General features: G+C 35.8%; 1 protein-coding gene across 5 annotated transcripts in view; it reads right to left on the minus strand.

Moving 5' to 3' along the window:
* Positions 1-1945: 1945 nt before the first annotated feature.
* PRKAA1 (protein kinase AMP-activated catalytic subunit alpha 1) overlaps positions 1946-24612 on the minus strand; it is a 46558-nt gene continuing 23891 nt past the window's right edge. For 2 of the 5 annotated variants that reach the window (XM_058718298.1, XM_058718282.1), the window contains 9 exons: positions 21224-21365; positions 19524-19617; positions 19046-19090; positions 15472-15616; positions 13115-13202; positions 11304-11528; positions 9506-9992; positions 9267-9393; positions 1946-4877 (listed from right to left, as the gene is read on the minus strand). In XM_058718298.1, the coding sequence (XP_058574281.1) occupies positions 4633-4877; positions 9267-9393; positions 9506-9992; positions 11304-11528; positions 13115-13202; positions 15472-15616; positions 19046-19090; positions 19524-19617; positions 21224-21365 (1598 nt within the window). In that variant the 3' untranslated portion in view covers positions 1946-4632. Of the gene's footprint in view, positions 4878-9266; positions 9394-9505; positions 9993-11303; positions 11529-12598; positions 12687-13114; positions 13203-15471; positions 15617-19045; positions 19091-19523; positions 19618-21223; positions 21366-24612 lie in introns of those variants that run through there. The other 3 variants (XM_058718292.1, XM_058718309.1, XM_058718320.1) reach the window with 3 other exon arrangements.

Raw genomic sequence — 24612 nt, forward strand, 5'->3', positions numbered from 1 at the left:
CAAGAATGTCCTTTAGGAAGCGGTAAAAATTATTAAAATGACCCTGGAGGAGTTTTTAATCTGTATCACAAAATGGGAAGTACCCATTAAGTACTTTAGCCGTGTATTGAAGTATGATGTCACCAGTAAAAGCAATTGTGAGATCGCATTATAAACTGAGGTATACACTTTTTTTGTCTGGAATGCAACTCTTATTTAGAAAACAGCCAGCAGTCCAGCTGGTTATTCAGGATTGGGTATGTGACAGGCCTTATGAAAATGAACAAAAGGAGCCTGTTACTTCAGGAAAACAATGGACAGTGTTGCCAATTATACTGTCATATCATAGAAGTATTATCATTTGGAGTATATAACTTCTGACATTAATTATAAAAGATACAAAGGTAGTAGAATGTTTCTTAAGAAGGGCAGAGGTTTACATGACTGTGTTCACTGCAAACCTAAATCAGTGACAATTCATCAAGTCAAATATTTATGATTTGCACGCTTTTCTGTAATGCTTCTTTAAGCCTTTAAAACACATGTGTCTCTCGGACAAGACATTCAGCAGGATTTATGCCTTTATAGTCACATTCTTAGTGCTTGGTTCATAGCAGCTATATGAGGGGATATAATTTGTAGAGTGAATAATTAAGCGGTGCTTAAAGCTGTACTCCTTTCTAGGGGTCTTTCCCCAATCTCCCAAATAACTTTACTCTGATAAAGGCTACCTCCAACACTGAGTTTTCACACTTCACCCACCACTTCCCTACTTACTTTGTCCTATGAACTTGATGTACTTATTAATATATTTAATACATTTCTCAGGCTATTTATTGACAATATGATCTTCCAAGTTGCTAGAAATCCTCTAAATTTATCATACTTAACATTTATTGGCATTCACAATAAATAGAACAGTCTATTTGCCTACAATAGAACAGTTCAATAAATATTGGTTTTTCAAACAAGAGCATTTATTGTACAGTTTTATACAGTCAGGGTAAATAAATATCTAGAGCAATTTATAAGTTCCCTAAAGAACAATCTTATGTGCTATTCATAACATTCTTTAGTACTGTTTTCTTTTGTTACAATTATCAAACTATTTTAACGATTTGGAATGCCAACAATCTGGCACAAGGCCTAACAGTGCCATACGGGATATAAGATTTCATTACAGTCGAATTCTAACAGTAGTGGAATTCTAACCAAATCTAATGTTAGCAACCAAGGAAAACTGGTAACCACTTTGGCTTTTATCGTATATATCTTAATATTTTGTTCAGGTGGTTAACTTTTAGATGAAATCAAAACTCAGTAATTTAGTTGACACAAAAATCACACGTCTGAGTGTTAAAATTTGTTTAGGCACTATATTTTATATTTAGGCACACTGTCAAAAAGGTGCACACATGGTCAGCTAGGAATAAGTGCTTTTTATTTAATTTTTCCGAAAGTTAAAAATTTAAGCACACTGTAACAGGAAAAATTATGTTTTCATCATCCACTTTCTAAATCAAAGTATTTTAAATTATATACCTAAATATACCCCGGTCGAAACATATGCGAACACATCTCAGAAATACCGTACCACAAAGATTGATCTCTACCCTATTACCAATTTATAGTTATGTTGTATGTGGAATTTCATTCATCTTGTCAGGAGAATTCACAATGAAAATAAGACTTCTGCTGTGTATGGAGGAGATGGACAAGAATTAAGGGGAAAAGATTTAAACAGCACACCATTTTTTCATTCCAAGGATGCCAGTCCAAGCATAGATGCATGGAGTCCTACATCTAGCCACAGTCCACCAAGCATTCATTGAGTGTGAATGGTAAAACTACAAGGTCAAAAAGCAGGGATTGGAGGGGGGATGGGGAAGGTGAAAGCACAGGACTTTTTATATAAAATCATTTAAAACTCTGAAAAACTACAAAAGCATCTCAAGAGAAAATATAATCAAAGTAAAAGCAATGGAATTTATTTCAGTGAAATTATTTTAAATTAGATATATTAAGCTCCCATATCCCCCAACCTGGTAGAAAATTTCCTCTTGGTGAGAAATCATTTATTTTAATGGCAAAATTTTTACATATCAGTAAAATCTGTTATATTTAAAACTATGTATACAGTACATTTCTGGCAAAAACCTTATACATCTTTCAGTTGTCAAGACAAAGTAAAAATATGGTTGCATAAATCACAAAAAATATAAATTGCTGAAAAGATAATAAAAAAAGATTAAAAATCATTTGCATTGACTCCCTTACATCTTCAGTTAGTAAGAATTTGCAAACTACAATAAATTTTTGAAAATTCTGATGCAGCCTCGACATATTCAACCGAAAGTTGTCATTTCAAATATCCCAGCTTAAAAAAGAATCTGCTGCAATAATCTGTGCGTTTATCATACTATTTGTACAAGTGCAATATTTAAATATCTTCAAAATAAAACTCAGTAACTAAAAGGAATCACAATAACTTAACAAGCAGCAAAGTTTACAAAATTAACAATTTTTAGAAGGTCCTATTTAATTGGTTCCTCCTTTCAATCCCCCCCCGCACCGCCCCACCACCTCCCCACAACAGCTTATAGAGACATTCTGACAATGTCTTAGTTCTATGTACAAATCTGTAACTTTTCAAAAATACAGTCTTCTGTTCTTAACATCAGGAACATAATGCTGCATTTAGAGACCCTACATTAAATCAATATCCCAAAAATGCAGGGCCACATACAAGTTATACAGTTTTGAACTTAGTATTTAAGTTGCACTCCTATTATTTTATACAGCTTTCAGATTCTAAGTTGAATAGATAAGTCCTGGACATAAGCAAGATTTTTCTTTTGAATTCACTGCATGTTTCTAGGGGTACTGGAACCAAATCTACTACTATAGTTAACTGTGCAAGCTATCAAGACACTTGAGTATATTACTGTCTGGTTACAAAGGTGTTCACTGTATTTGCCAAAAATAGTCCTATAATACAAAAGTATTAAATGAGAAATAAGATAGCTCTTCTGCAATGGAAAAATGATTGATACCAAAGAAAATCAATACCTTGAAGTTAAAATAGTATAAGGCAATTATGGGTGATATAGTACTTTTTATTTTTTATTAGCATACACAGGACACCAATTTTAACTGAAGTGACTTTAAATCTTCATTTACAACTATTATGGAATGCTACTAGGAAAAAGGAAGGATCAAGGAAAAGAAAGTATAGAGATCTTACAAAGATTAATTAAGCATCTTTAGGCAGTTCCCATAATGCTACTTTTTAAAAAATGATTAAAATCTAAAACAAACGTGACCATTTAGAAGCACTAACTGATTCATTCCATTATTTTATTGAAGTAATAATGTCATACCTGGCAATGTCTAAATTTTCACTGAATCCTGGTTTGAAATAGCCAGCTATAAAAGAAATTTGGAAGACAACTGGGGAAACCTAAATATGCATGATTAGATGACTTTAGGGAATTACTAATCTGATAATAGCAGTATGTTTTTTTAGGAAAATGTTATTTTTTTTTAGGAGATGCTTGAAATGTTGAGGGTGATAAGTATATCAGCAACATCCAAACGGTTCAAGGAGAAAAAAACATATATATCTATATACACGTTCATATGTACACTATGTCTATATACATACATAGATATAAAGCAAATGTGGCAAAATGTTAACCAGTGTTGAATCTAAGTGGTAGATACACATGTGATCACCCTATAGCCTTTTTATTTTTGTTTTTAAAAATGGTCACGATAAAATTTGGGAGAAAAAGTCTTATCTGAGCATTTAAATGGTAGGAAATATTCTGTGTGCTAAATCAATTTAAAAGATACATAATTGAATGACTAGAAATTTTTGTATACATTCAATACTGAAGGACATGAGCAGCGGAATTTGTGAGATTGACAAAAACATGACTTATTTATAGCATATGCAACTCAGCTCTTGGGACAAAAAGAGAAATTTATGTACAGAATATAGTGAGACAAATTTTAAGATTTAACTTAGTGCCTAGAGTATCTGAATATGTAAGTTCTGTGTGTTTTTGGATTTATCAAGCTAAAGAAAAAATTTTAATTATGTCTAATTTAATCTTTGATATGCTTACTGTATACTAAAGAATATTAAGGGAAGAGATATGGAAGAGTTGTCCAGCCTGTCACTACTGGAAAATACCTGCTATGTAAGACAGGATCCCCCCAAAACAAATCACCTATAAAGGTCTCTGGGGATTCTAGGCAAATATTTATTGAATAAATTTATGAAGCAATTATAGAACATATCAACTTGTAATAATACATGAAGGCCTTTATGGTAAATTAATATTCTACAAAGCCCTGTATACATTAAATATAAAACAGCCAAAAATCAAGTGAGCCTGAGAGACCTATAATTCATTGTGAAAATTACATTATGCTATATGCCTACTGAACAATGAACAAAATTATCTTAATTCATTTTTGCACATTAGGCTTTTAACTATTAATCATGTTCCAATTCCTGTGCAAATTGCATTCCAAAAGGCCAATCCTCAGTTATAATTATGTATAACTTGATTATAAATGGAAGCATTTGGCTATGATTTTTTATGCATGCTTATTGCTATCAAAGAAATAAGCAAAGTTTTAGGTTTACTGTGCAAGAATTTTAATTAGATTCGCACACATTTCAAAAAATTCTATCGTGTGACTTCCAGGTCTTGGAGTTAAGTCAACAGGAGAAGAGTCAAGTGAGGTCACAGATGAGGTAAGTGAAGCTTCTGAGGATTTTCCTTGAGCATCAGCATCTGAATCATTCCTTTGGCAAGATCGATAGTTGCTAACTGATCCTGATCTCTGTGGAGTAGCAGTCCCTGATTTGGCTTCAGTAATTTCATCTGGGTAAAAAAAAATTTCAATTTATTATAATCCATTACACCCCATAATTTTTATTCTTTTAAGTTTTGTTTATTTTGAGAGAGAGAGCGCGCGCATGCATGAGGGAGGGGAGGAGGGGCAGAGAGAGAGGGAGAGAGAATCCCAAGCAGGCCCCATGCTGCCAGTGCAGACACAGCCCAACACAGGGCTCAATCTCACAAACCGTGAGATCATGACCTGAGCAGAAATCAAGAGTTGGATGCTTAACCGACTGATCCACCCAGGTGCGCTCCCACCCGCCAACAAAAGTTGAATAGTATTTAATTTGCTTCTTTGAGTGAGACCACTGACCACCTATCAAGAGCACATTTATTTTGAAAACGTTCTAAAATAGAGGTGATGAATCTGTGTTAAACCATTTGTCTTCTTTACATACAGTACGTATTCTCCTCATGCCTAATCAACATTGGGTATAGCACATAGCTACTCATCAGTATGTAGCTACTCATCAGACTTACACTCCAAAATTAATAGCCCAATAAACTAATAACATGGGGCTCAATAAACATCCTTCCCTAGCAATAAAAATTCATTTCTCTATATTAAAGTCATAAAATAAATGCACTTAAAATTTGGGAGAAATCTTGGAAACCACCTCATCCAATGCTTCATTCTATTGATAAGAAAACATAAACCTCAAAAAGTGTAGTGACTTGCCATAGGTAATAAAGAGGTAAATCTAGAACCTCCTTTGCCTGTCATCTCACTGCTTTTCACTCTCCCACTTTCTCTTTGTATTTAAGATCTCATGAAATGATTCCAAAAAACAAATTAAGGAAAAACTAAAGTTGAAAATACAGTACACAAAAACAGTAAATGTTCATTCAACTGGCAAACCCAGGGGCTAATAAACCTAAGGTTATAAATTTGAGGCCAGTACATTACCACTCAAACCTGTGCCTTTCTGACACTAAGTAGGTACTATTCTTTTGTTTATGAAGAAGACAAAAAATTCATAGGTAAATCTAATAATTCCATAGGATCTTAGATACACAAAAGTGGTAACAGATCTTAATGGAGATGGCCAATGAAGAACTGCTAAAAACTTGTACTTAATTAAAGGCTCTGTTTATGAGAAAACATTTATATATACAGTTATACTCTTGAAATGCTAGGATAGAGTATTTACTTGATATTATGAGTCAAGCGTGCTCTGTCAGGCTTTTTTTTTTTTTTTTTTCCAACGTTTTTTATTTATTTTTGGGACAGAGAGAGACAGAGCATGAACGGGGGAGGGGCAGAGAGAGAGGGAGACACAGAATCGGAAACAGGCTCCAGGCTCCGAGCCATCAGCCCAGAGCCTGACGCGGGGCTCGAACTCACGGACCGCGAGATCGTGACCTGGCTGAAGTCGGACGCTTAACCGACTGCGCCACCCAGGCGCCCCTGTCAGGCTTTTTAATAGACAGTGTTAAATTCGTTTTGAGAGTGTATGCATATGGGAAATCTGAATTAATATAAATTTCAAACCATGTTATAGTATCATATCATTTACTAAAAGCCTATTATAGTCTACTCATACAAACATTGGCATAAAGATATTTTTCCCATTTAAAAATAAAAATAAAGTAATCCCTATCAAAATAGCACACTACTGTTCACTGAACTAGAACAAACAATCCTACAATTTGTATGGAACCACAAAAGACCCCAAGTAGCCAAAGCAGTCCTGAAAAAGAAAACCAAAGCTGGAAACATCACAATTCTGGACTTCAAGCTATATTACAAAGCTATAATCTTCAAGACAGTATGGTATTGGCACAAGATCATTGGAACAGAATAGAGAACCCAGAAATGGACCCACAAACATATGGCCAACTAATCTTTGACAAAGCAGGAAGGAATATCCAATGGAAAAAAGACAGTCTCTTCAGCAAATGGTGTTGGGAAAACTGGACAGCAACATGCAGAAGAATGAACCTGAACCACTTTCTTATACCATACACAAAAATAAACTCAAAATGGATGAAAGACCTAAACATAAGACAGGAAGCTATCAAAATACTAGAGAAAACAGGCAACAACCTCTTTGACCTGAGCCACAACAACTTCTTACTTGACCTGTCTCCCAAAGCAAGGGAAACAAAAGCAAAAATGAACTACTGAGACCTCATCAAGATAAAAAGCTTCTGCATTGCAAAGGAAATAATCAACAAAACTAAAAGGCAACTGATGGAATGGGAGAAGACATTTGCAAATGACATATCAGATAAAGGGTTAGTATCCAAAATCTCTAAGGAACTTATCAAACTCAACACCCAAAAAACAAATAATCCAGTGAAAAAATGGGCAAAAGACATGAATAGACACTTTTCCAAAGAAGACATCCAGATGGCTAAGAGACACATAAAAAGGTGCTCAACATCACTCATCATCAGAAAAATACAAATCAAAAACAACAAAGAGATACCATCTCTCACCTGTCAGAATGGTTAAAATTAACAACTCAGGAAGCAACAGATGTTGATGAGGATGCAGAGAAAAGGGAACCCTTTTGCACTGCTGGTGGGAATGCAAACTGATGCAGCCACTCAGGAAAACAGTATGCAAGTGCCTCAAAAAACAGAACTACCCTATGACCCAGCAATTGCACTACTAGGTACTTATGCAAGGGATACAAGAGTGCTGATTCGAAGGGGTACATGCACCCCAAAGTTTATAGTACCACTCTTGGCTATAGCCAAAGTATGGAAAGAGCCCAATGTCCATTGACTGATGAATAAAGAAGATGTGGGGTGTGAGTGTGTATGTAAACACACACACACACACACACACACACACACACACACACACACACACACACACTGGAATATTACTTGGCATTCAAAAAGGATGAAATCTTGCCATTTGCAACAATGTGGATGGAACTAGAATGTATTATGCTAAGCGAAGTAAGTCAGAGAAAGACAAGTATCATATGATTTCGTTCATATGTGGAATTTAAGACAAAACAGAAGAACATAAGGGAAGGGAAGCAAAAATAATATAAAAACAGAAAAGGAGACAAACCATAAGAGACTTTTAAATGCAGAAAACAAACAGAGGGTTGGTGGTGGGGTGTTAGGTGGGAGGGAGGGCTAAAAACGGGTGAGAGGCATTAAGGAAGACATTTCGGATGAGCACTGGGTGCTCATGTTATATGTAAGTGATAAATCACTAAATCCTATTCCTGGAATTATTACTACACTGTATGTTAACTAACTTGGATTTAAATTTAATAAACAAACAATAACAAAAATGTCTGCTTTCTGCAATTAATAATTTACCTCAACTTAATCAATATAAATAGTTAAGATATTCTGGCAAACTATACATAATGGTAATCAGAGATATATTTTCTAAGTATAGGTTTTCACTTTCTAACTATTAAAACAGTAAACCAATACTTATCATAATTTAATGTTTCTTTAAAAATATTCAAGGAGGTACTTTTAAGATTTTATACTGAAGTAAATCATTATTTTGATGACCAATTAAAATACACCTAACTTAAAAAGTCTGAATATTTCAATTTGATCATCAGGCTGTCTCTGATTGTTTATGACTGTAGGTAAATAGAAATGCACAGCAATCTAAAATTAAGGTTAACAATGTCACTTTTAACGAATTATGATCATTATCTTGAACATTATCTTTAGTCCCAGGAATCCCTATATCATGCTTTCATACAAAAGTGGTCTATTATTTAAGAACACTTTATTAAGAGATAAAATTGGAATCATGTAACTCACAAAACTAATACAGGATGCATACCTCTGATATGTCTCTAGTGTCAGGCTGGGAGCAAAAGGCTGGATGAGAGGAGAAAACTAACCATTAAGTCCCTTACCTATCCAAAACATTTCTCTCTCAGTCCCCTGTAAGAAACCTTACTTGACAAATGATTTCTTGTCCTATGAGCTACTAATCAAATCTATTCACACTGCCTTATCAATCAACTCTAAAAGGTAATAACTGTACTCTAATTCTTAAATGAAAAAAAAAATTTATTAAATATCAGATATAAAAAAATGTAATAAAAAGTCAACATTTATTTCTAAATAAAACATTTTATCTTACCAAAATGAACCACACCAAAAAACAGAAATGTGGCAGAAACTATCATTTTAGGATCGGACTGCATCTGGCTTTAAGGTAATCATAAAAGGACAATACACTGTAAGATTACAGCAAACCTAAGATTCACAAATGCTGACATCACAGAGGCACCAAATCTCACATTTAATGTTCTTTTGCTATTGAATTACTAGGAACAGTTCAAGAAGCTTCGAAAGAATCAAAGACTAAAAAGCCAAGTTAGGTAACAAAGTCTAGTTTGTCAACTAAGTTGTTTTGTGGAAGGTACATACCATCAATACTACGGAAATCCAGTAAGTACGTTCTACTATCCACTTGGTATAACTGTAGACTCATTTTGGAGTATGTACTTGTTACAGGATTCTTCCTTCGAACACGCAAATAATATGGGTTTACAACCTAGTGTGTGGTATGGACAAAAAGAAAGTCAAAAGCAGTTCTTCTATAAAACATTTTATAGACTACAGGTTTAGCAAATGTGCTTAAAGTCAGAATGCCCTTTCTTTTTTACCTTCCATTCGTAATCCAGTTGTTTAATTGCTCTACAAACTTCTGCCATGATATCATTCGGTCGACTTTGACTTCTAATTCCCAAATGCCATTTTGCTTTCCTTACACCTTGGTGTTTTGATTTCTGTGGGTTTAATTCATCGAGGGTGTGGCGTGCCCTTGGTGTTTCAGCAACCAAGAATGGTACTCTTTCAGGATGGGGCCGAGTCAAATGATGATCATCGAGAAAAGAATCAGGTGGGCTTGTTGCCAAGTAAAAATCTTTGGCCTCATTCATTATCCTCCTGTTATCTATTATGAGGTGATAGGCAACTGCCAACGGGTCCTGGTGATTTCTATTATAAAGGCAGCTGAGAACCTCCTCTTCTGAGCATTCAAATTTTTCACACACTTCTTTTAAGGCTTCATCATCAATCATGGTTGAACTATATGATGGATCCTCAGGAAAGAGATATTTTGGAAGATCTTGTTTAAACCATTCATGCTCCCTGAGACAAAGTTAGGAGGTGAGACTGTAAGTAACAGTTTGGGGGATTTAGGATATGAATTCATTTCTATTTATACACATAGGGTATTTTCATTTTTTTTAAACTGAGACTTTCTTCTGGCTCACATTTCATTGTATATATTGGGGGAAATGCTCCAACCTCCCTCAGATTTTAAGAGGGAAAAAGCAGTGCTGCACTAACTGGAAAAGAAATGTCTTCACTTTTATTTAAAGTTTTGGCACAAATGACAATGACAAACAAATGACCAAGACCAGCTTATTTCCAGTTCAGAAAAAAGAATATATTCTGTGGCTTCATTATTACAATATTCTTGATACAATATTAGGTGAAAAAAACAACAAAAACAGACAACTATCATTCACTGAACGCTTACTCTGTGGTAGATTTTAGGCTAAATACTTCGTATACATTATCTCACCTTATAAAACAACTCTATGAAGATAACAACTCTTCAAATATAAAAGGATATGTTTGACCTAAACTATGTCAAAAACTGCTAAAACTAAAAACATCATGAAAGGAAAAGAACAACGATTATCTTCTGGGTGATGGAATTAAAGATCATTTTCTGGTGGGTTTTTTTTTATTTTGGTTTTGTTTTGTTTTGTTTTTGGTGTTTTCTAAGTCTTCTAATTGTCACATATTGCATTTAAATTGGAAAAAAAAAACCATGTAAAACACAAATAAAAGCACCTTTCACTTAGATATTTTAAATTTTAAAGAATGATTTATCCTTTTCCACTGGTGGTAAAAGCATGCCCTTCCATATGAAACTTACAAATCAGTAATTCCACATGTGATTCAATGTATAGTACCCAAAAAACAAAAGCATGTCATTGATTAAATTAAAAATTCCTCATTACTTGAGATGAACAAAAGGAAAAAAGGGAGTAATTTATGAGATAGAACTCAAATAGTAACACACAAATTTACTCCTACTGAAAAGCATTAATCCTAATGAGAATGCATAAAAGTCAAATACGAAGCATACCACAGAAAATCTTAAAGAGCCACTACAAAATTTAACATCCCACCAGGGTCTATTTTTATTTTCTTTCAAAAGAAAGACGTGTAAGTGAAAAGTAAAAGCCCTCCCTCCTACTAATCTTCCTTCCCTAAGGTAACCAGTTTACTGTGTATTTTTAAATACGAAAACAAATGTGCCTATATACTGTATTTTTTAACATACAAATGACATGACATTATACATACTGTCCTGCAACTCTTTCTTTCACTTAATTTAAATCATTGAAGCTATTAGATCTGATAATCTCCAAGTTGCATTATTACCTGATATCTTTGATTGTGGCCCTCTTCATGGGATCCACCTGTAGCATATGTTTCAAAAGGCTAATCACAGAGGGATTTAAATACTGAGGGGTATAAAAGATCCCATCACATATCTTCTTAAAAAGAGTTGGCACATGATCATCATCAAACGGAAGGGTTCCACATAATAAAGCATAGAGAATAACCCCACTGCTCCATATGTCTACCTCTGGACCTGCATACAATCTGTAACAGGAAATACCAATTGGATTAAATAATCATTAGTAACTTGAGAGTCAATTAATCAAAAGTTTTAAATATGGATACTTTATAAAGAATTATTAGAGTATGGTTTCTATAGTCATTGCTTTACACTATACAGAAAGATTCTATATAATTCTATCATCATTATCTTTGAAAACAAAAGTTAAGAATTTTTTTAGGTTAGACTATAGCTAAAATTCTGTTCTTACTCCTTTACTTTGTTCCTCATGATATCAATTAAGAATGTTCTTTAGTGATGAACCCGAAACCCACTCTCCCCCCAAAACCCAAGACTTCCTACCAAGGTAAAAGGGGCCTGAGGCTGTGAAAGAAAGCCAAGCTGACTGGTTCACAAAGAAGATCCTAAACTGGTATTTACAATACACTGTAGCCAACTGACTTAACTACTGCAGACTGTTAGCACAAAGTCTGGCTTTGGGGAAAGGATGTCTGTAAACTGATCAAATAAACTGTTGAACTAATCCATAAATAGTGCTTTGAATACAAGTTCCCACTCATCCAGGGCTCACAGAAAGACCTTTCCAAACTGGAAAATTAGACTTCAGAAATGGCCCATGCATATATGCATATTTCCATTTCTTTCTTTTATTTTTTTTTAAATTAACATTGCCCCCAGAATTGTTTTTTTCCTAAAGAATTTAGATGGCACAAATGAAATAATTTAAAAACATTCTTTGAACATTAAGCTGATCTAAAAAAATAATGATGAAGCTTGATAAATCTAAAATTAGGTACTTCTGCCTTAATCATAGCCATGACTTTACCCAAATATAATTTCTCTGAGCAGGCCAGGCAAGCAAGGTTATGAAAACAGAGAGAAAATACTATACTATTTCTGCATTCTGAATTAGGATATGACATATTCAAACAAAGAAACATGGTTTGAGTGAAACGTTATTAAAAGGTAATTATAAAGACTAGTAACAAACTTAGCCATCTGTTTTCAATTTCAGTAGTACAGTGAAAAACAATTACTCTTTAAAAATTAAATTTTCCTGTCATCTAATCTATTCAAAAAGCTGCACTGTATAAAGATCCTCATGTTCTCAATGCCGGTGGTCAGTAAATTGAGAGATTAGAATTCTTATAATACTGCAGTCTCCAGAAAATAAATGAAGTCTAAAGATTTTATCATACTTCAGTCCAATCCCCCAATCACCTTATCATAAGACAAAAAGCTACTACAAAATGTCTTCTATCTGAAAAATTAAAGGTACACATTATACTTTTAACCCTTCATCTAAGTAAACCATTTCTAAATAGTAGGTATTTCTGTATAATGCAAGTTTTTAATGTCTGACCTACCTTTAAAACTTGCTAGTTTTAAACCTTCAATTTCTTCCACCACGGGGAAAAAAGAATTCTCTTCTATAAATGGAATCCTTAATTCTTATGTTTTATCCCTAAAATATAACACTTTCTGGATAAGAAAAGAATAAGCCCTAAATGTCTTTCCTTTCACTACAATATGACACCACAGACAGACAAAATCTAGGGAAAAAAAGATAATTACAAATGTATTAGTGTGGGAGGGTGTCAAATACTACCTTCCTGAAATTACTTCTGGTGCAGCATAGTTGGGTGAGCCACAGCTTGTTCTTAAAAATTCACCATCTGACATCATGTTTGAAAGACCTGAAAATGTACAAAAAATCAACTATTCAAGATTTCCCAAGGAAATAAAAACAAAACTCCATTAAACAATAAAATTGGGTTTGCATTAAAGTGATAAATCATCACTATATTCTTTGCTTAAACAAATCCTAGTCTTTACTGTTCCCAAATATTTTGTCATTATGCCCTAAAATTTGTAATCTATTTCAGCATTTAAGGTTAGTGCATTATTTGGGGGCAGCTGAGTGGCTCAGTCACTTAAGTATCCAACTCTTGATTTTGGCTCAGGTCATAATCTCACAGTGAGATCCAGCCCCGAGTTGGGCTCTGTGCTGGCAGCTAGGAGCCTGCTTGGGATTATCTGTCTCCCTCTCTCTGCCCCTCCTCTGGCTTGTTCTTTCTCGCTCCCTCCCTCTCCGTCTTCCTCTCCCTCTCTCTCTCCCCCCAACCTGTCCTCAAAAATAAACAAACATTAGGAAAATTAAGTTAGTGCACTACTGGAAGTTAATGAGTATATATTAAGCTATTTGTTGTTCTGTTTATTAGAATAAACTCGGCATGTTTAAATTTATTAATAAAGAAATTACTAGAAAAAATGTAGATGAGTAGAAAAATTAAAATTCAAAGATTCTATGACCCTGTTCTGATTCTTTTTTTTTTTTTTTTAATTTTTTTTTTTAACGTTTATTTATTTTTGAGACAGAGAGAGACAGAGCATGAATGGGGGAGGGTCAGAGAGAGAGGGACACACAGAATCTGAAACAGGCTCCAGGCTCTGAGCTGTCAGCACAGAGCCCGACGCGGGGCTCGAACTCACGGACCGCGAGATCATGACCTGAGCCGAAGTCGGACGCTTAACCGACTGAGCCACCCAGGCGCCCCCCCTGTTCTGATTCTTTAAAAAACAAAACAGTAACTCTGAATATCAAAGCTCCCTCCCGCATAGTTTTACTCCAAAAAGAAACCTCTGCCTTCTCAAAAATGTACTAGATAAAAATAATCATGAAAGGAGTGCCTCGCTGGCTCAGTTGCCAGCATGCAGCTCTTGATCTCAGGGTTGTGAGTTTGAGCCCCATGTTGGGTATAGAGATTACTTAAAAATAAAATCTTAAAAAAATAATCATGACAATTAAGGAATAAGGAAGTCAAATAATTTAGTCAGTTACAACAACAACAATAGCAAATCAGTAGCTCAGAGTTGACTGGCACTGCTTAGTGAATCTCTATAAATTAAAATACATATATTCAAATCTGAGAAAAATACTTATGAAATCACCTCTGATTAGAACTTAAGCTAAGCAAAATTGAGTTGCAGAGATTAATTTTTCTTAAATTTAATAAAATAATATCAATGGCAATTTATATAGAACATAAAAGGAAAATAAATTCATTTTTGACAATGTTCTTCCCAACGTGAAATTATGCTTTTCTATCATGTAAAATATTTTACTAGTTTTTTTTTTAAATAATTCTGTTCATGGGGCACCTGGGTGGCTCAGTCGGTTAGGCATCTGACTCTTGATTTCAGTCCAGGTCATGATCTTACAGTGGCATGATTGAGAGCGCCGGGCTCCAAGCTGAGCATGCAGCCTGCTTAAGATTCTCGCTCTCTCTCTGCCTCTCCCCAACTTGAGTGCGTGCACTCTCTCTCTCCAAATAAAGAAATAAACTTCTTAAAAACAAATGAATGAATGACTGATTTTGTTCATACAGTTTACCTTCTGGCTTTCAGAGTTTGTATAACTCCATTCAGTCTCTTTCCTCTTGCTCCATACTTGATCAAAAGAACATACTGGAGGGGAACCTAGGTGGTTTCATTGGTTACGCATGACTCTGGATTTGGGTTCAGGTCATGAGTTCAAGCCTCAGGGCGGGCTCTGCACTGGCATCTCAGAGCCTGCTTATAATTCATTTTCATTCTCTCCCCCTCTCTCTCTGCCCCCCACCCCCCACTTATGCTCTCTCTCTCTCAAAATAAACTTTAAGAAAAAAAAAAAAAAACTGGAAATAAAGTCGCTAACTTCTCCTTCACAAATAATAGTCTCTATTCAAATGATGTCTCTAATGCTGCCAATTTATTTACCTATTGTCCTAAAACTAAATTTTAAAGACATAAAGTTAAGAAGAGAATTCATCACTTCTTCTCCTTTCTGTATGCTCATAGGCAAAATGGTGAGGATACACTATTTTGGGATACTTTAGTCCATTGCACAGAAGTAAAACTTATCTGAAGAATGCTTTGATGTTCATTAAACATAATGAATATTCGAAACTATAAAAATCTCCTTACCAAAATCAGCTATCTTTGCATTCATGTGTGCATCAAGCAGGACATTTTCAGGTTTCAAATCTCTATGGACCACCATATGCCTGTGACAGTAATCCACACCAGAAAGGATTTGTTGAAACAGACGCCGACTTTCTTTTTCATCCAGCTACGAAAAGTAGAGAGGCATTTTAAAGGTGTGCTTTTCAGAAGAAATTTTTCTACCTACAACTCTCCAACCTATAAAACCATCAAAATGCATGAAACCTTCCAAATGAAACTCATCCTGAGATACTTTTGAAATGGGGAGATGGGTACAATCAGCACAAAGCCAAAATGCTAAGAGGATCTTGGAACTCAACTTTCTGTTACCACTCTTGTGACTACATTGCTTTCCCCTGTATTTCATGAGCTATTTCAAATAGTTTCAACTTCTCCTTGAAACTAGGTATGTTTTCTCCTATATACTGGAAACATTTAATCCTTCATTCCTTTAACAAATATTTATTGAACATCTTTAGTGTGCCAAGCAGTTCTAGGCACTCAAGATACAGCAATGAATAAAACAAAGGCTCTTAATCTAGTTGATGGAAATAGACAATAAAGAAATAAAGAGACCATTAAGGAGTATTTTAAGAAAAATAAAGCAGAATAAGGGCACAGAATTATGTTGGGGTGGGTGATACTATTTTAGACTATATGAGGAAGTAACATTAAAGACTGTTAATGAATTAGCAAGCAATCAAGTTATATGTCCTGAAATAAAGACTTTTTAGTTTTAACAAAAGAAAAACCTTAATTCATTTGTTTTATAAAATATAAAAACATGTATCTTTAGTCTGTTTTCTTAAAAAATTATCTTATGCAGGAACTAACATTTTAAAAAATATTCTTTAAGAACTTCCATTTATCCATTTATCCATATTGTCTTGTTTTAGGATTTTTTTCCCCAAAGCTATAACCATTATTTGGATGAGCCTGTACCCATGAAGTCATATTTAATAAATAGCCTATTAATTCTCTATAATATGCAATTTTCTAACAGAGGTCACAAATTAGCATTCTGAAGCCAGACTTCTACACTTTAAATGGCATGGACAATCTGGGAGAAAAGGTGAACTAGTAATTTCTTTTGAAAGCAAAATTAAAATTAATGAAGTACAATGAGACACCCTTCCTCTAGAGAAAATAACCTGCTAATAATCTAACACATTTATTTCTAGAAGAAATGTAGGTTCACTTTTTTTAACACAACTTTATTTATATTAAATATACTAAATGAAAAGAAGAATGTGTTCTAAATGTGAAATAAAACTTAATTGATTAAACAAAATATAATAGGTAAATTAAACAGACTACAAAAATGAAAATTATACCATATTAACAATAAATACAGTACAAAAGATGAAAAAGGAGAAGTCTCCAAAGGAAAGTTAGAAAAGTTAAAGCATATTTGCAGTTAAACATGGTAGACTGAATCTTTTGTCTCCACACCTTCAAACATCACTAAAAGGACATTAGCATAAAAAGACGAAAAGAGCAAGAAAAGTGACAACAGTAAAATCAGAAGGAGTCACCAAGCTATAGAGTGGATGAACGATGAAGACTTGACCAAACAGAGAAAGCGGAAACCTTAAGCCTGCAGGGTGGAAACCAATAATAAACTAGCCTGCACACGGAACTCTGGAAAAGCTTAGAAATTAGAAACCTTGGAAATTCGTGAAGGGAGAAATGAGAGGTGGACCGAAAGCAGGACAATTGGTTGAAGTTTTAAATTCACCCCTACGGGGGAATAAGACCCATGATTTGCTCTTGAGTAAGACCAAACCAGCTCTGTTCTCAAGGACACCAAGGCAGGCATGAGGTGCCCGAAGGAAAACACAGGGATTAAGTGAAAGTCAACATACTAACTACTGAGACTTGCAGGCCTCTTCCCAATTCAGCTCTCAGAGAACTGCAAGCTAAGCTAATACCCTCAAGGAAATTGGAACATTGCTTCCAGAGCAACCCTCTGATCTAAGGAAAACTATTTGAAATTACTGGTATTTGGTGCACCCTAACAAAATGGACAGATCCCTACCTATTCCACCTATGGGAAGGCTCACCAATCATTAAGTTCCACCTACATGAGCTTGGCATTTAGTACCTCACTCAAATATAAGTGGACAACCAAGAATCACCAGATATCTGAGGAAGGGCCTTTACAAAAGACAGAGACCAATAAAATGAATAGGAAAAAAAAAAAAAAAAAAAAGAACAGGGAGCACAAAAGGTACAGTAACAATGCAGGGAACAGAGGAAAACTTAAATAATAAATAAATAAATAAGTAACTAAGTAAGTAAGTAAGTAACAACTGTTGACTCTTAGCTACAGAGAACAAACTGATGGTTACCAGAGGTGGGAGGAATGGGTGAAAGTGTGATGGGGATTAAGAGTACACTTATGTTGAGCACTGATTAAGTAAGGTACAGAATTGTTGAATCACTGTATTTTACACCTGAAACAAATATAACACTGCATGTTAACTACATTGGAATTAAAATTAAAACCTTAAAAAAAAACAACTAATTATTATCCTTAGACAGATAAGGTTATTATATCTGTGGAGCAGAACTGGCTATTTAAAAAAGAAAATTTCAGAGGTGCCTAGATGGCTCAGTCAGTTAAGCGTCCAAGTCTTGATTTCAGCTCAGGTCAAGATCTCACTCATCAGGCTCCATGAAACCTGCTTAGGATTCTCTCTCTCCCTCTCTCTCTCTGCCCCTCCCACATGTGCATACCTGCACACTTGCTCTCTCTCTCAAAATAAATAAATAAACTTTAAAAAAAAATCTAAAGAAAAAAGAAAATTTCAGAAAACAAGATCTTTGAAATAGAAAATATGACAGCTGAAATTTAAAATTTTTTAAATGTTTATTTATTTTTGAGAGAGAGGCAGAGACACAGCGTGAGTGGGGGAGGGGCAGAGAGAGACACAATCAGAAGCAGGCTCCAGGCTCTGAGCTATCAGCACAGAGTCCGATGTGGGGCTCAAACTAACCAGCTACAAGACCATGACCTGAGCCAAAGTCGGACACAACTGACTGAGCCACTCAGGCACCCCAACAGCTGAAATTTTAATATACCACAGAAGAAAAATGACCAAGAAATAACAAATGGAAAAGATAAGAAAACAAGATACCAATCCAACTTGTGCCTGTTTCCATTTTTCCAGGCACAGCATAGCATGGGGGGAGGGGGTACACTGTATAGAGAAGTGGAATACCTGAAAATTGAAATGAACCATATTAAAAAATGGTAAAATCAAAATTAACTTGGTTAATGAGTTTGATTTTGATGAAAGTAAATAGATATGCTACATAGAACAAATGAGTGAATGATATAAAGAACTTTAGATTGAGAAGGAAAAAAAATGGCTTCTCACTGCTAGACACAGCTCTTCTAGAAAGAGGTTTTAGCCATACCACATAACCTGGGTATGAGAAAAACATGGGCAGGAGGGGCAGTGTTTACTTTTTATGTCTGTAACTTAAGAAACTGTTCAAAATATCTTCTAAAGTTCCTTCCAACTCTAAATTCTTTAAGTCTAATTCCTACCTCCTTCATGGAGCCTGTTCTTACTACTCCAGGTACATCAGATTTCTGAAACCAAAAAATGAATGCAGTTTAAATGTGGCTAGGGTTGACTAGCAAGGCCTAGATCTTTAATATGTTTTGTAAGGATTAAATATATACTTCAAGATATATATTACAAGTATTTGTATACCCCAAAAGCATGAGTTGGAGGATCATGAGTTCTGGGGTCTCAATCCAATTCTGTCATTAATAAATCATGTGACCTTGAGTAAATCTATAAATCGTGAGTCTCAGCTTCCACTTCCATGTAAGTAGACTAAGGAAATAGTCTTTAAGGTCTTTTCTAACTCTAAATCGTCTATGATTCTAGACAAATATATGACTAAGGAAACTGGTTATTAAGTAGACCTCTTAACAAAATTGCTCTCTGACATCTTGAAGCTAGTAAGGAATAAGGGGAGTTACAAAATATATACAGGATTAAATCAGAACTGCTTACCCTTCCATTTTTACAGATATAATCAAATAGCTCTCCTCCTGAGACATATTCCATCACCATGAAAATATCAGATGGTGTACTGATGACCTGGTACCTGGTGAGAGAAAACATTTATCTACCAATATTAAAACATGTATATTCATCATTCAGTAAATATTTACTAAGTGCCTATAATATAGCAGGCACTGTGCTAGAATCCGGGAAAAGCTGCAGGGAACAAAACAAATTCTCTGCCTTCATGGAGTTCATGTTCCAGGAGCCAGGAAACAGACACTAAATAAATAAGCAATATCTCAGGTGGTAGAACTTGCTATGAAGAGAAATAAAACAAACTACGAGGAACCTCTCACACAGGGCATTTAAGGAAGGACTACTGTCCAATAAAGTAACATTTGAGCAGAACCTGATGGAAGGGAGCAAACCATACCACAATCTAGGAAGAAGGTGAGCCAGCAAGTGCAAAGGCCCCGAGGTACAAGTCTGTCTGGCATGTTTGAGGAATGGTAAGACGGCTAGAGCAGAGTGAGCTGGCAGAAAGAAATAGGATGTGGACTCAAAAAGCTAACTGGAGACCAGAGGACAGAACCTTACAAACCACGATGAGGCCTGACTTCTACTCTAAGGGAGATGCAAAGCTATTAAAGGTTTTAAGCAAAGTAGTCATGTGATCTGATCTCTTAAAAAGGAAACTTTAATTTATGGCAACAACATGAAGAACTGATGGGATGGCAAACGTGGAAGCAATAGTCTACTGCAGGAGTCTGTGACAGAGATGACAGTGGCTCAAACTAGGCTGATGGTAATGAAGGAATTGAGGAACACTCGGATTCTAGGTAGATTTTGAAGAAAGAAATGGAATGGATGACAGAAGTTCAGGATGGTTCCTAAGTCTCTGCCCTAAGGAACTGGATATTCACAGAGGGTGACAGCTGTGGGAAGAGCAGGCTTGGTGGAGGGTAACAGAAAGTTCAGCTCTAGCATCCCCATGGGGATGTGAAGTACGCAGTGAGTGAGGGATCTGGAGTTAGGGGAAGAGGTAACAAAGCAGGAGATGTGTATGGAGAAGTCATCAGCATATGGACAGCACTTCAAACTACAGCACCTCAGCAAATGAGAAGAGAGGAGAGTGAAACAAATTTTGAGTCAGCTCATTCAGTACAAAAGCTAAGCAGTTGTCACTGACAGCCCGCATGAGAAAACTGAGCAACAAGTTATATGGAGACCCTACAACTGGCCACTGTAAAACAACCATAATATCACTGCCCTTCTGAAATACTGGAGTCCTAAAATTTTATCGGTCATTATTTGTTTTCTCAGATATAAGCAGTACAGGGGAACACCCTCTCTACTGGCTAAGTGACATCATGCGGAAATTTGGATGTCAAGAGTTTTTACTAGCAAATCATTGTTGGTTCTACAGCAACAGGGACACAGAAAGTTACCTATCAGAAAGGCATGTCCAGAAGACAAGAAAGAATGAGAAAGGTAACAGCTGATAAGCACAAGGGCAAAACATGAACACAGGCTTAGGTGACCAAGAACAGGGTTAGATATAGATAAATACATGAACAGGCAAAAATCTTTAAATCTTGAGGGAAGATTCAAGAAATGTCAGTCATCCTTCTCACTTGTCAGAGTAAGTTGGTTAACAAAAATTATTTTAAAATGATATGACTACATTTCATACAATCAGTTCTTACAGTTTAATTATATGAGGATGCCTGAAAAGCTTGAGGTTCTGAATTTCTCTGCGGATTTTTCCTACCACATCAAGGCTTCGAATCTTCTGTCGATTGAGTATCTTCACAGCAACTTTGTGCCCAGTCAATTCATGTTTGCCAACTGTAGGAGAAATAATTTTACCAGTTAGTGCCAGGCTTGATTAATAACATATTTACATGTATTCTAAGAGTTTGCACTCTCAGAAAATACTGAGCAAATTTAAGTTCCTTTCAATTCTACCTGATTTGCCTCTAAATGTTGTTTACATGTTCAAGAGTGATTAAGTGGGAGAATACATAAGAAACTGGCAACAGTGGTTTCTTCCAGAAAGGAAAACTGGAAAGCTAACACAGAGAGAAAGAAGAGACTTCCTTTTTGCTATATACTTTTTTGCACTTTTAAATTCTGATTTTTTAATTCTTAAGCTATCATACATACAACCTGAACTTTAAAAAAAAAAAAAAACTGAACTTTTTGCTTTTGGTGAACAGTTCTATGAAGTTGAACATACAGTAACTGGTAAAGCCATTAGAATCAAATACAGAATAGTTCCACCATCCCCCAAAATGCCCTCATGCCACAAACACACTCCCCCTCTCCATAACCCCTTGAACCATTCAAATTTCAGTTCATGAGCATGCCATTTCTATTTTTAAGAATAAAATTTAAAAAAAAATGTTAATGTTTTTATTTATTTTTTATTTTTATTTATTTTTTTTAATTTTTTTTAACGTTTTTCTAATTTTATTTTTGAGACAGAGAGAGACAGAGCATGAACGGGGGAGGGTCAGAGAGAGGGAGACACAGAATCTGAAACAGGCTCCAGGCTCTGAGCTATCAGCACAGAGCCCGACGCGGGGCTCGAACTCACGGACCACGAGATCATGACCTGAGCCGAAGTCGGATGCTTAACCAACCGAGCCACCCAGGCGCCCCAATGTTTTTATTTTTGAGAGAGAGAGAAAGTGTGCATAGGGACGGGGCAGAGAGAGAGAGGGAGACACAGAATTTGAAGCAGGCTCCAGGCTCAGAGCTGTCCGCACAGAGCCCAACACAGGGCTCAAACTCATAAACCATAAGATCATGACGTGAGCCAAAGTCGGACGCTTAACCAACTGAGCTACCCAAGTGCCCCAAGAATAAAAAATTTCAGTGATTTTCTTTCAATTCTGAATGCTATGCCCAGATAATCAATGGTAATAATAGGATTTAGTCTCCAAAATTTTAGCTTTTATTTACCCTTTCCCTAGAACCTACTGGAGAATATATATTCTATCAAAATTAGGAAGAAAATGAAGAAAGATAATATCCACTAAAGAAGGGATCAAATAGGGGCGCCTGGGTGGCGCAGTCGGTTAAGCGTCCGACTTCAGCCAGGTCACGATCTCGCGGTCCGTGAGTTCGAGCCCCGCGTCAGGCTCTGGGCTGATGGCTCGGAGCCTGGAGCCTGTTTCCGATTTTGTGTCTCCCTCTCTCTCTGCCCCTCCCCCGTTCATGCTCTGTCTCTCTCTGTCCCAAAAATAAATTAAAAAAAAAAAAAAAGAAGGGATCAAATATAGGAGAAAAACTAAGAGATCTCCAATATGGTAATGAAGCAAAGTCCTAGGTAACAGATGTGTAGAAGGCCTAGAGGCAACAAATCCAGACAGAAATGTGACAGAGGAGCCAAGATGGGGGGGGGGGGGGGGGCAGATAAATTATTTTATAGGTTTGAAAGTTTGGAATGCTGTATTGAGAGAGATTTTACAAAAGCATTTGAAGATACAGGAAATTTAGCCTCAGGTTTAAAGAAAACTAAGAAAATGGACAAACCAAGGTTAACTTAATAACTCCAGGAAAAATGAAAAGTAATGTAAGAAAATATAGTCACAGGGCACCTGGGTGGCTCAGTTGAGCATCCAACTCTTGATATCAGCTCAGGTCATGATCTTGGGGTCATAAGATCAAGCCCCACAATGGACTCCACACCGAGCATGAAAACTGCTTGGGATTCTCTGTCTCCCTCTCTCTCTCTACCAGCCCCCTCTCAAAATAAATAAACATTTAAAAAATATATATAGTCACAGTATTGCCTTGGCAATAGTTTTTACACAGTCACAATTATGAAATGCTAAATGTAGGGTTTTTTAATTATGATATAATTTTTACACAGTTTTTACACAGTCACAAGTATGAAATGCTAAATGTAGGGTTTTTTAACTATGATATAATTATTAGGGGAATGAGGGTGTAGAGGAAAAGGTGTAAGAGAACTGAAATCCATATCTACTCTAACAGAAACTCAACAACAACAATAAAAATCTGACAACAAGAATTAAGAAATAGTTTGTACACATGCATGGATCAATTTGAAATATGGAGGTTTAAAAAACAACAACAACCTAGAGATAAATACAAGAAAAAACAGCTAAGAGTTGAGAGTGTGGGTAAGGAATTGTTTTATAAATACACCTCTTGGCACTATTTGACTTTTTGAAATATACATGTATCAATTTTTTTTTTTTTAATAAGTGGTTTAGGGTTTTAGCTTTTTAGGAAGAAAATGCTGTCTTCTAAAGTAGAACATAGTTTGTAAGACCAAGACCAATAGCTGAGAGCTTTCCCTGGTGATCTTGGTAATTACCAACTGAAAGGCAAAGGTAATGATAAATAAGAAATTCCTTCTTAGTTATTTATGTATGTTATGTGCTGAATTGTGTCTCCCCCTGAAATTCATGTTGGAACCCTCCCTCTCAGAATGTGACAGTACGTGGAAATAGGGCCTGTAAAAAAGTGACTGTTGAAATAGATCAGGTAGGTCTGAATACCCCCTGACTGGTGTATCTTTATAAGAGTAAATCTGTACACAGAGAGAGAGAGAGAGAGCAGGGGTTCACACGGGAAACCCTGGGAGGACACAGGGAAGAGGCAGCCATCTGCAAGCTAAGGAGAAAGCCTCAGAAGGCATCAACCCTTCTGAAACCTTGATCTCCGATGTTTAGCCTCCAGACTGTAAGAAAATAAACTGCTGTTCAAGCCATTCTGGCTGAGGTATTTTGTTATGGCAGCCCTTAGCAGGTAATTATGATACTTTTTATCATTTCCAAGTTGAAAACTCAATATTGATAATTTAAACTTCTTGTGTTTAGGGGTGCCTGGGTGGCAGTCGGTCAAACATCTGACTCTCGATTTCAGCTCAGGTTGTGATCTCAAGATCGTGGGATCGAGCCCCACCTTGGGTTCTGCACTGACAGCATGGAGCCTGCTTGGGATTCTCTCTCTCCCTCTCTCTCTCTGCTTCTCCCCTGCTCATGCATGCACACATGAGCGTGTGTTCTCTCTCTCAAAATAAATAAGTTTTTTTTAAAAAAGATTTAAACTTCTTGTG

Source organism: Neofelis nebulosa, chromosome 1, assembly GCF_028018385.1.
Source record: "Neofelis nebulosa isolate mNeoNeb1 chromosome 1, mNeoNeb1.pri, whole genome shotgun sequence".
Lineage (NCBI taxonomy): Eukaryota > Metazoa > Chordata > Mammalia > Carnivora > Felidae > Neofelis > Neofelis nebulosa.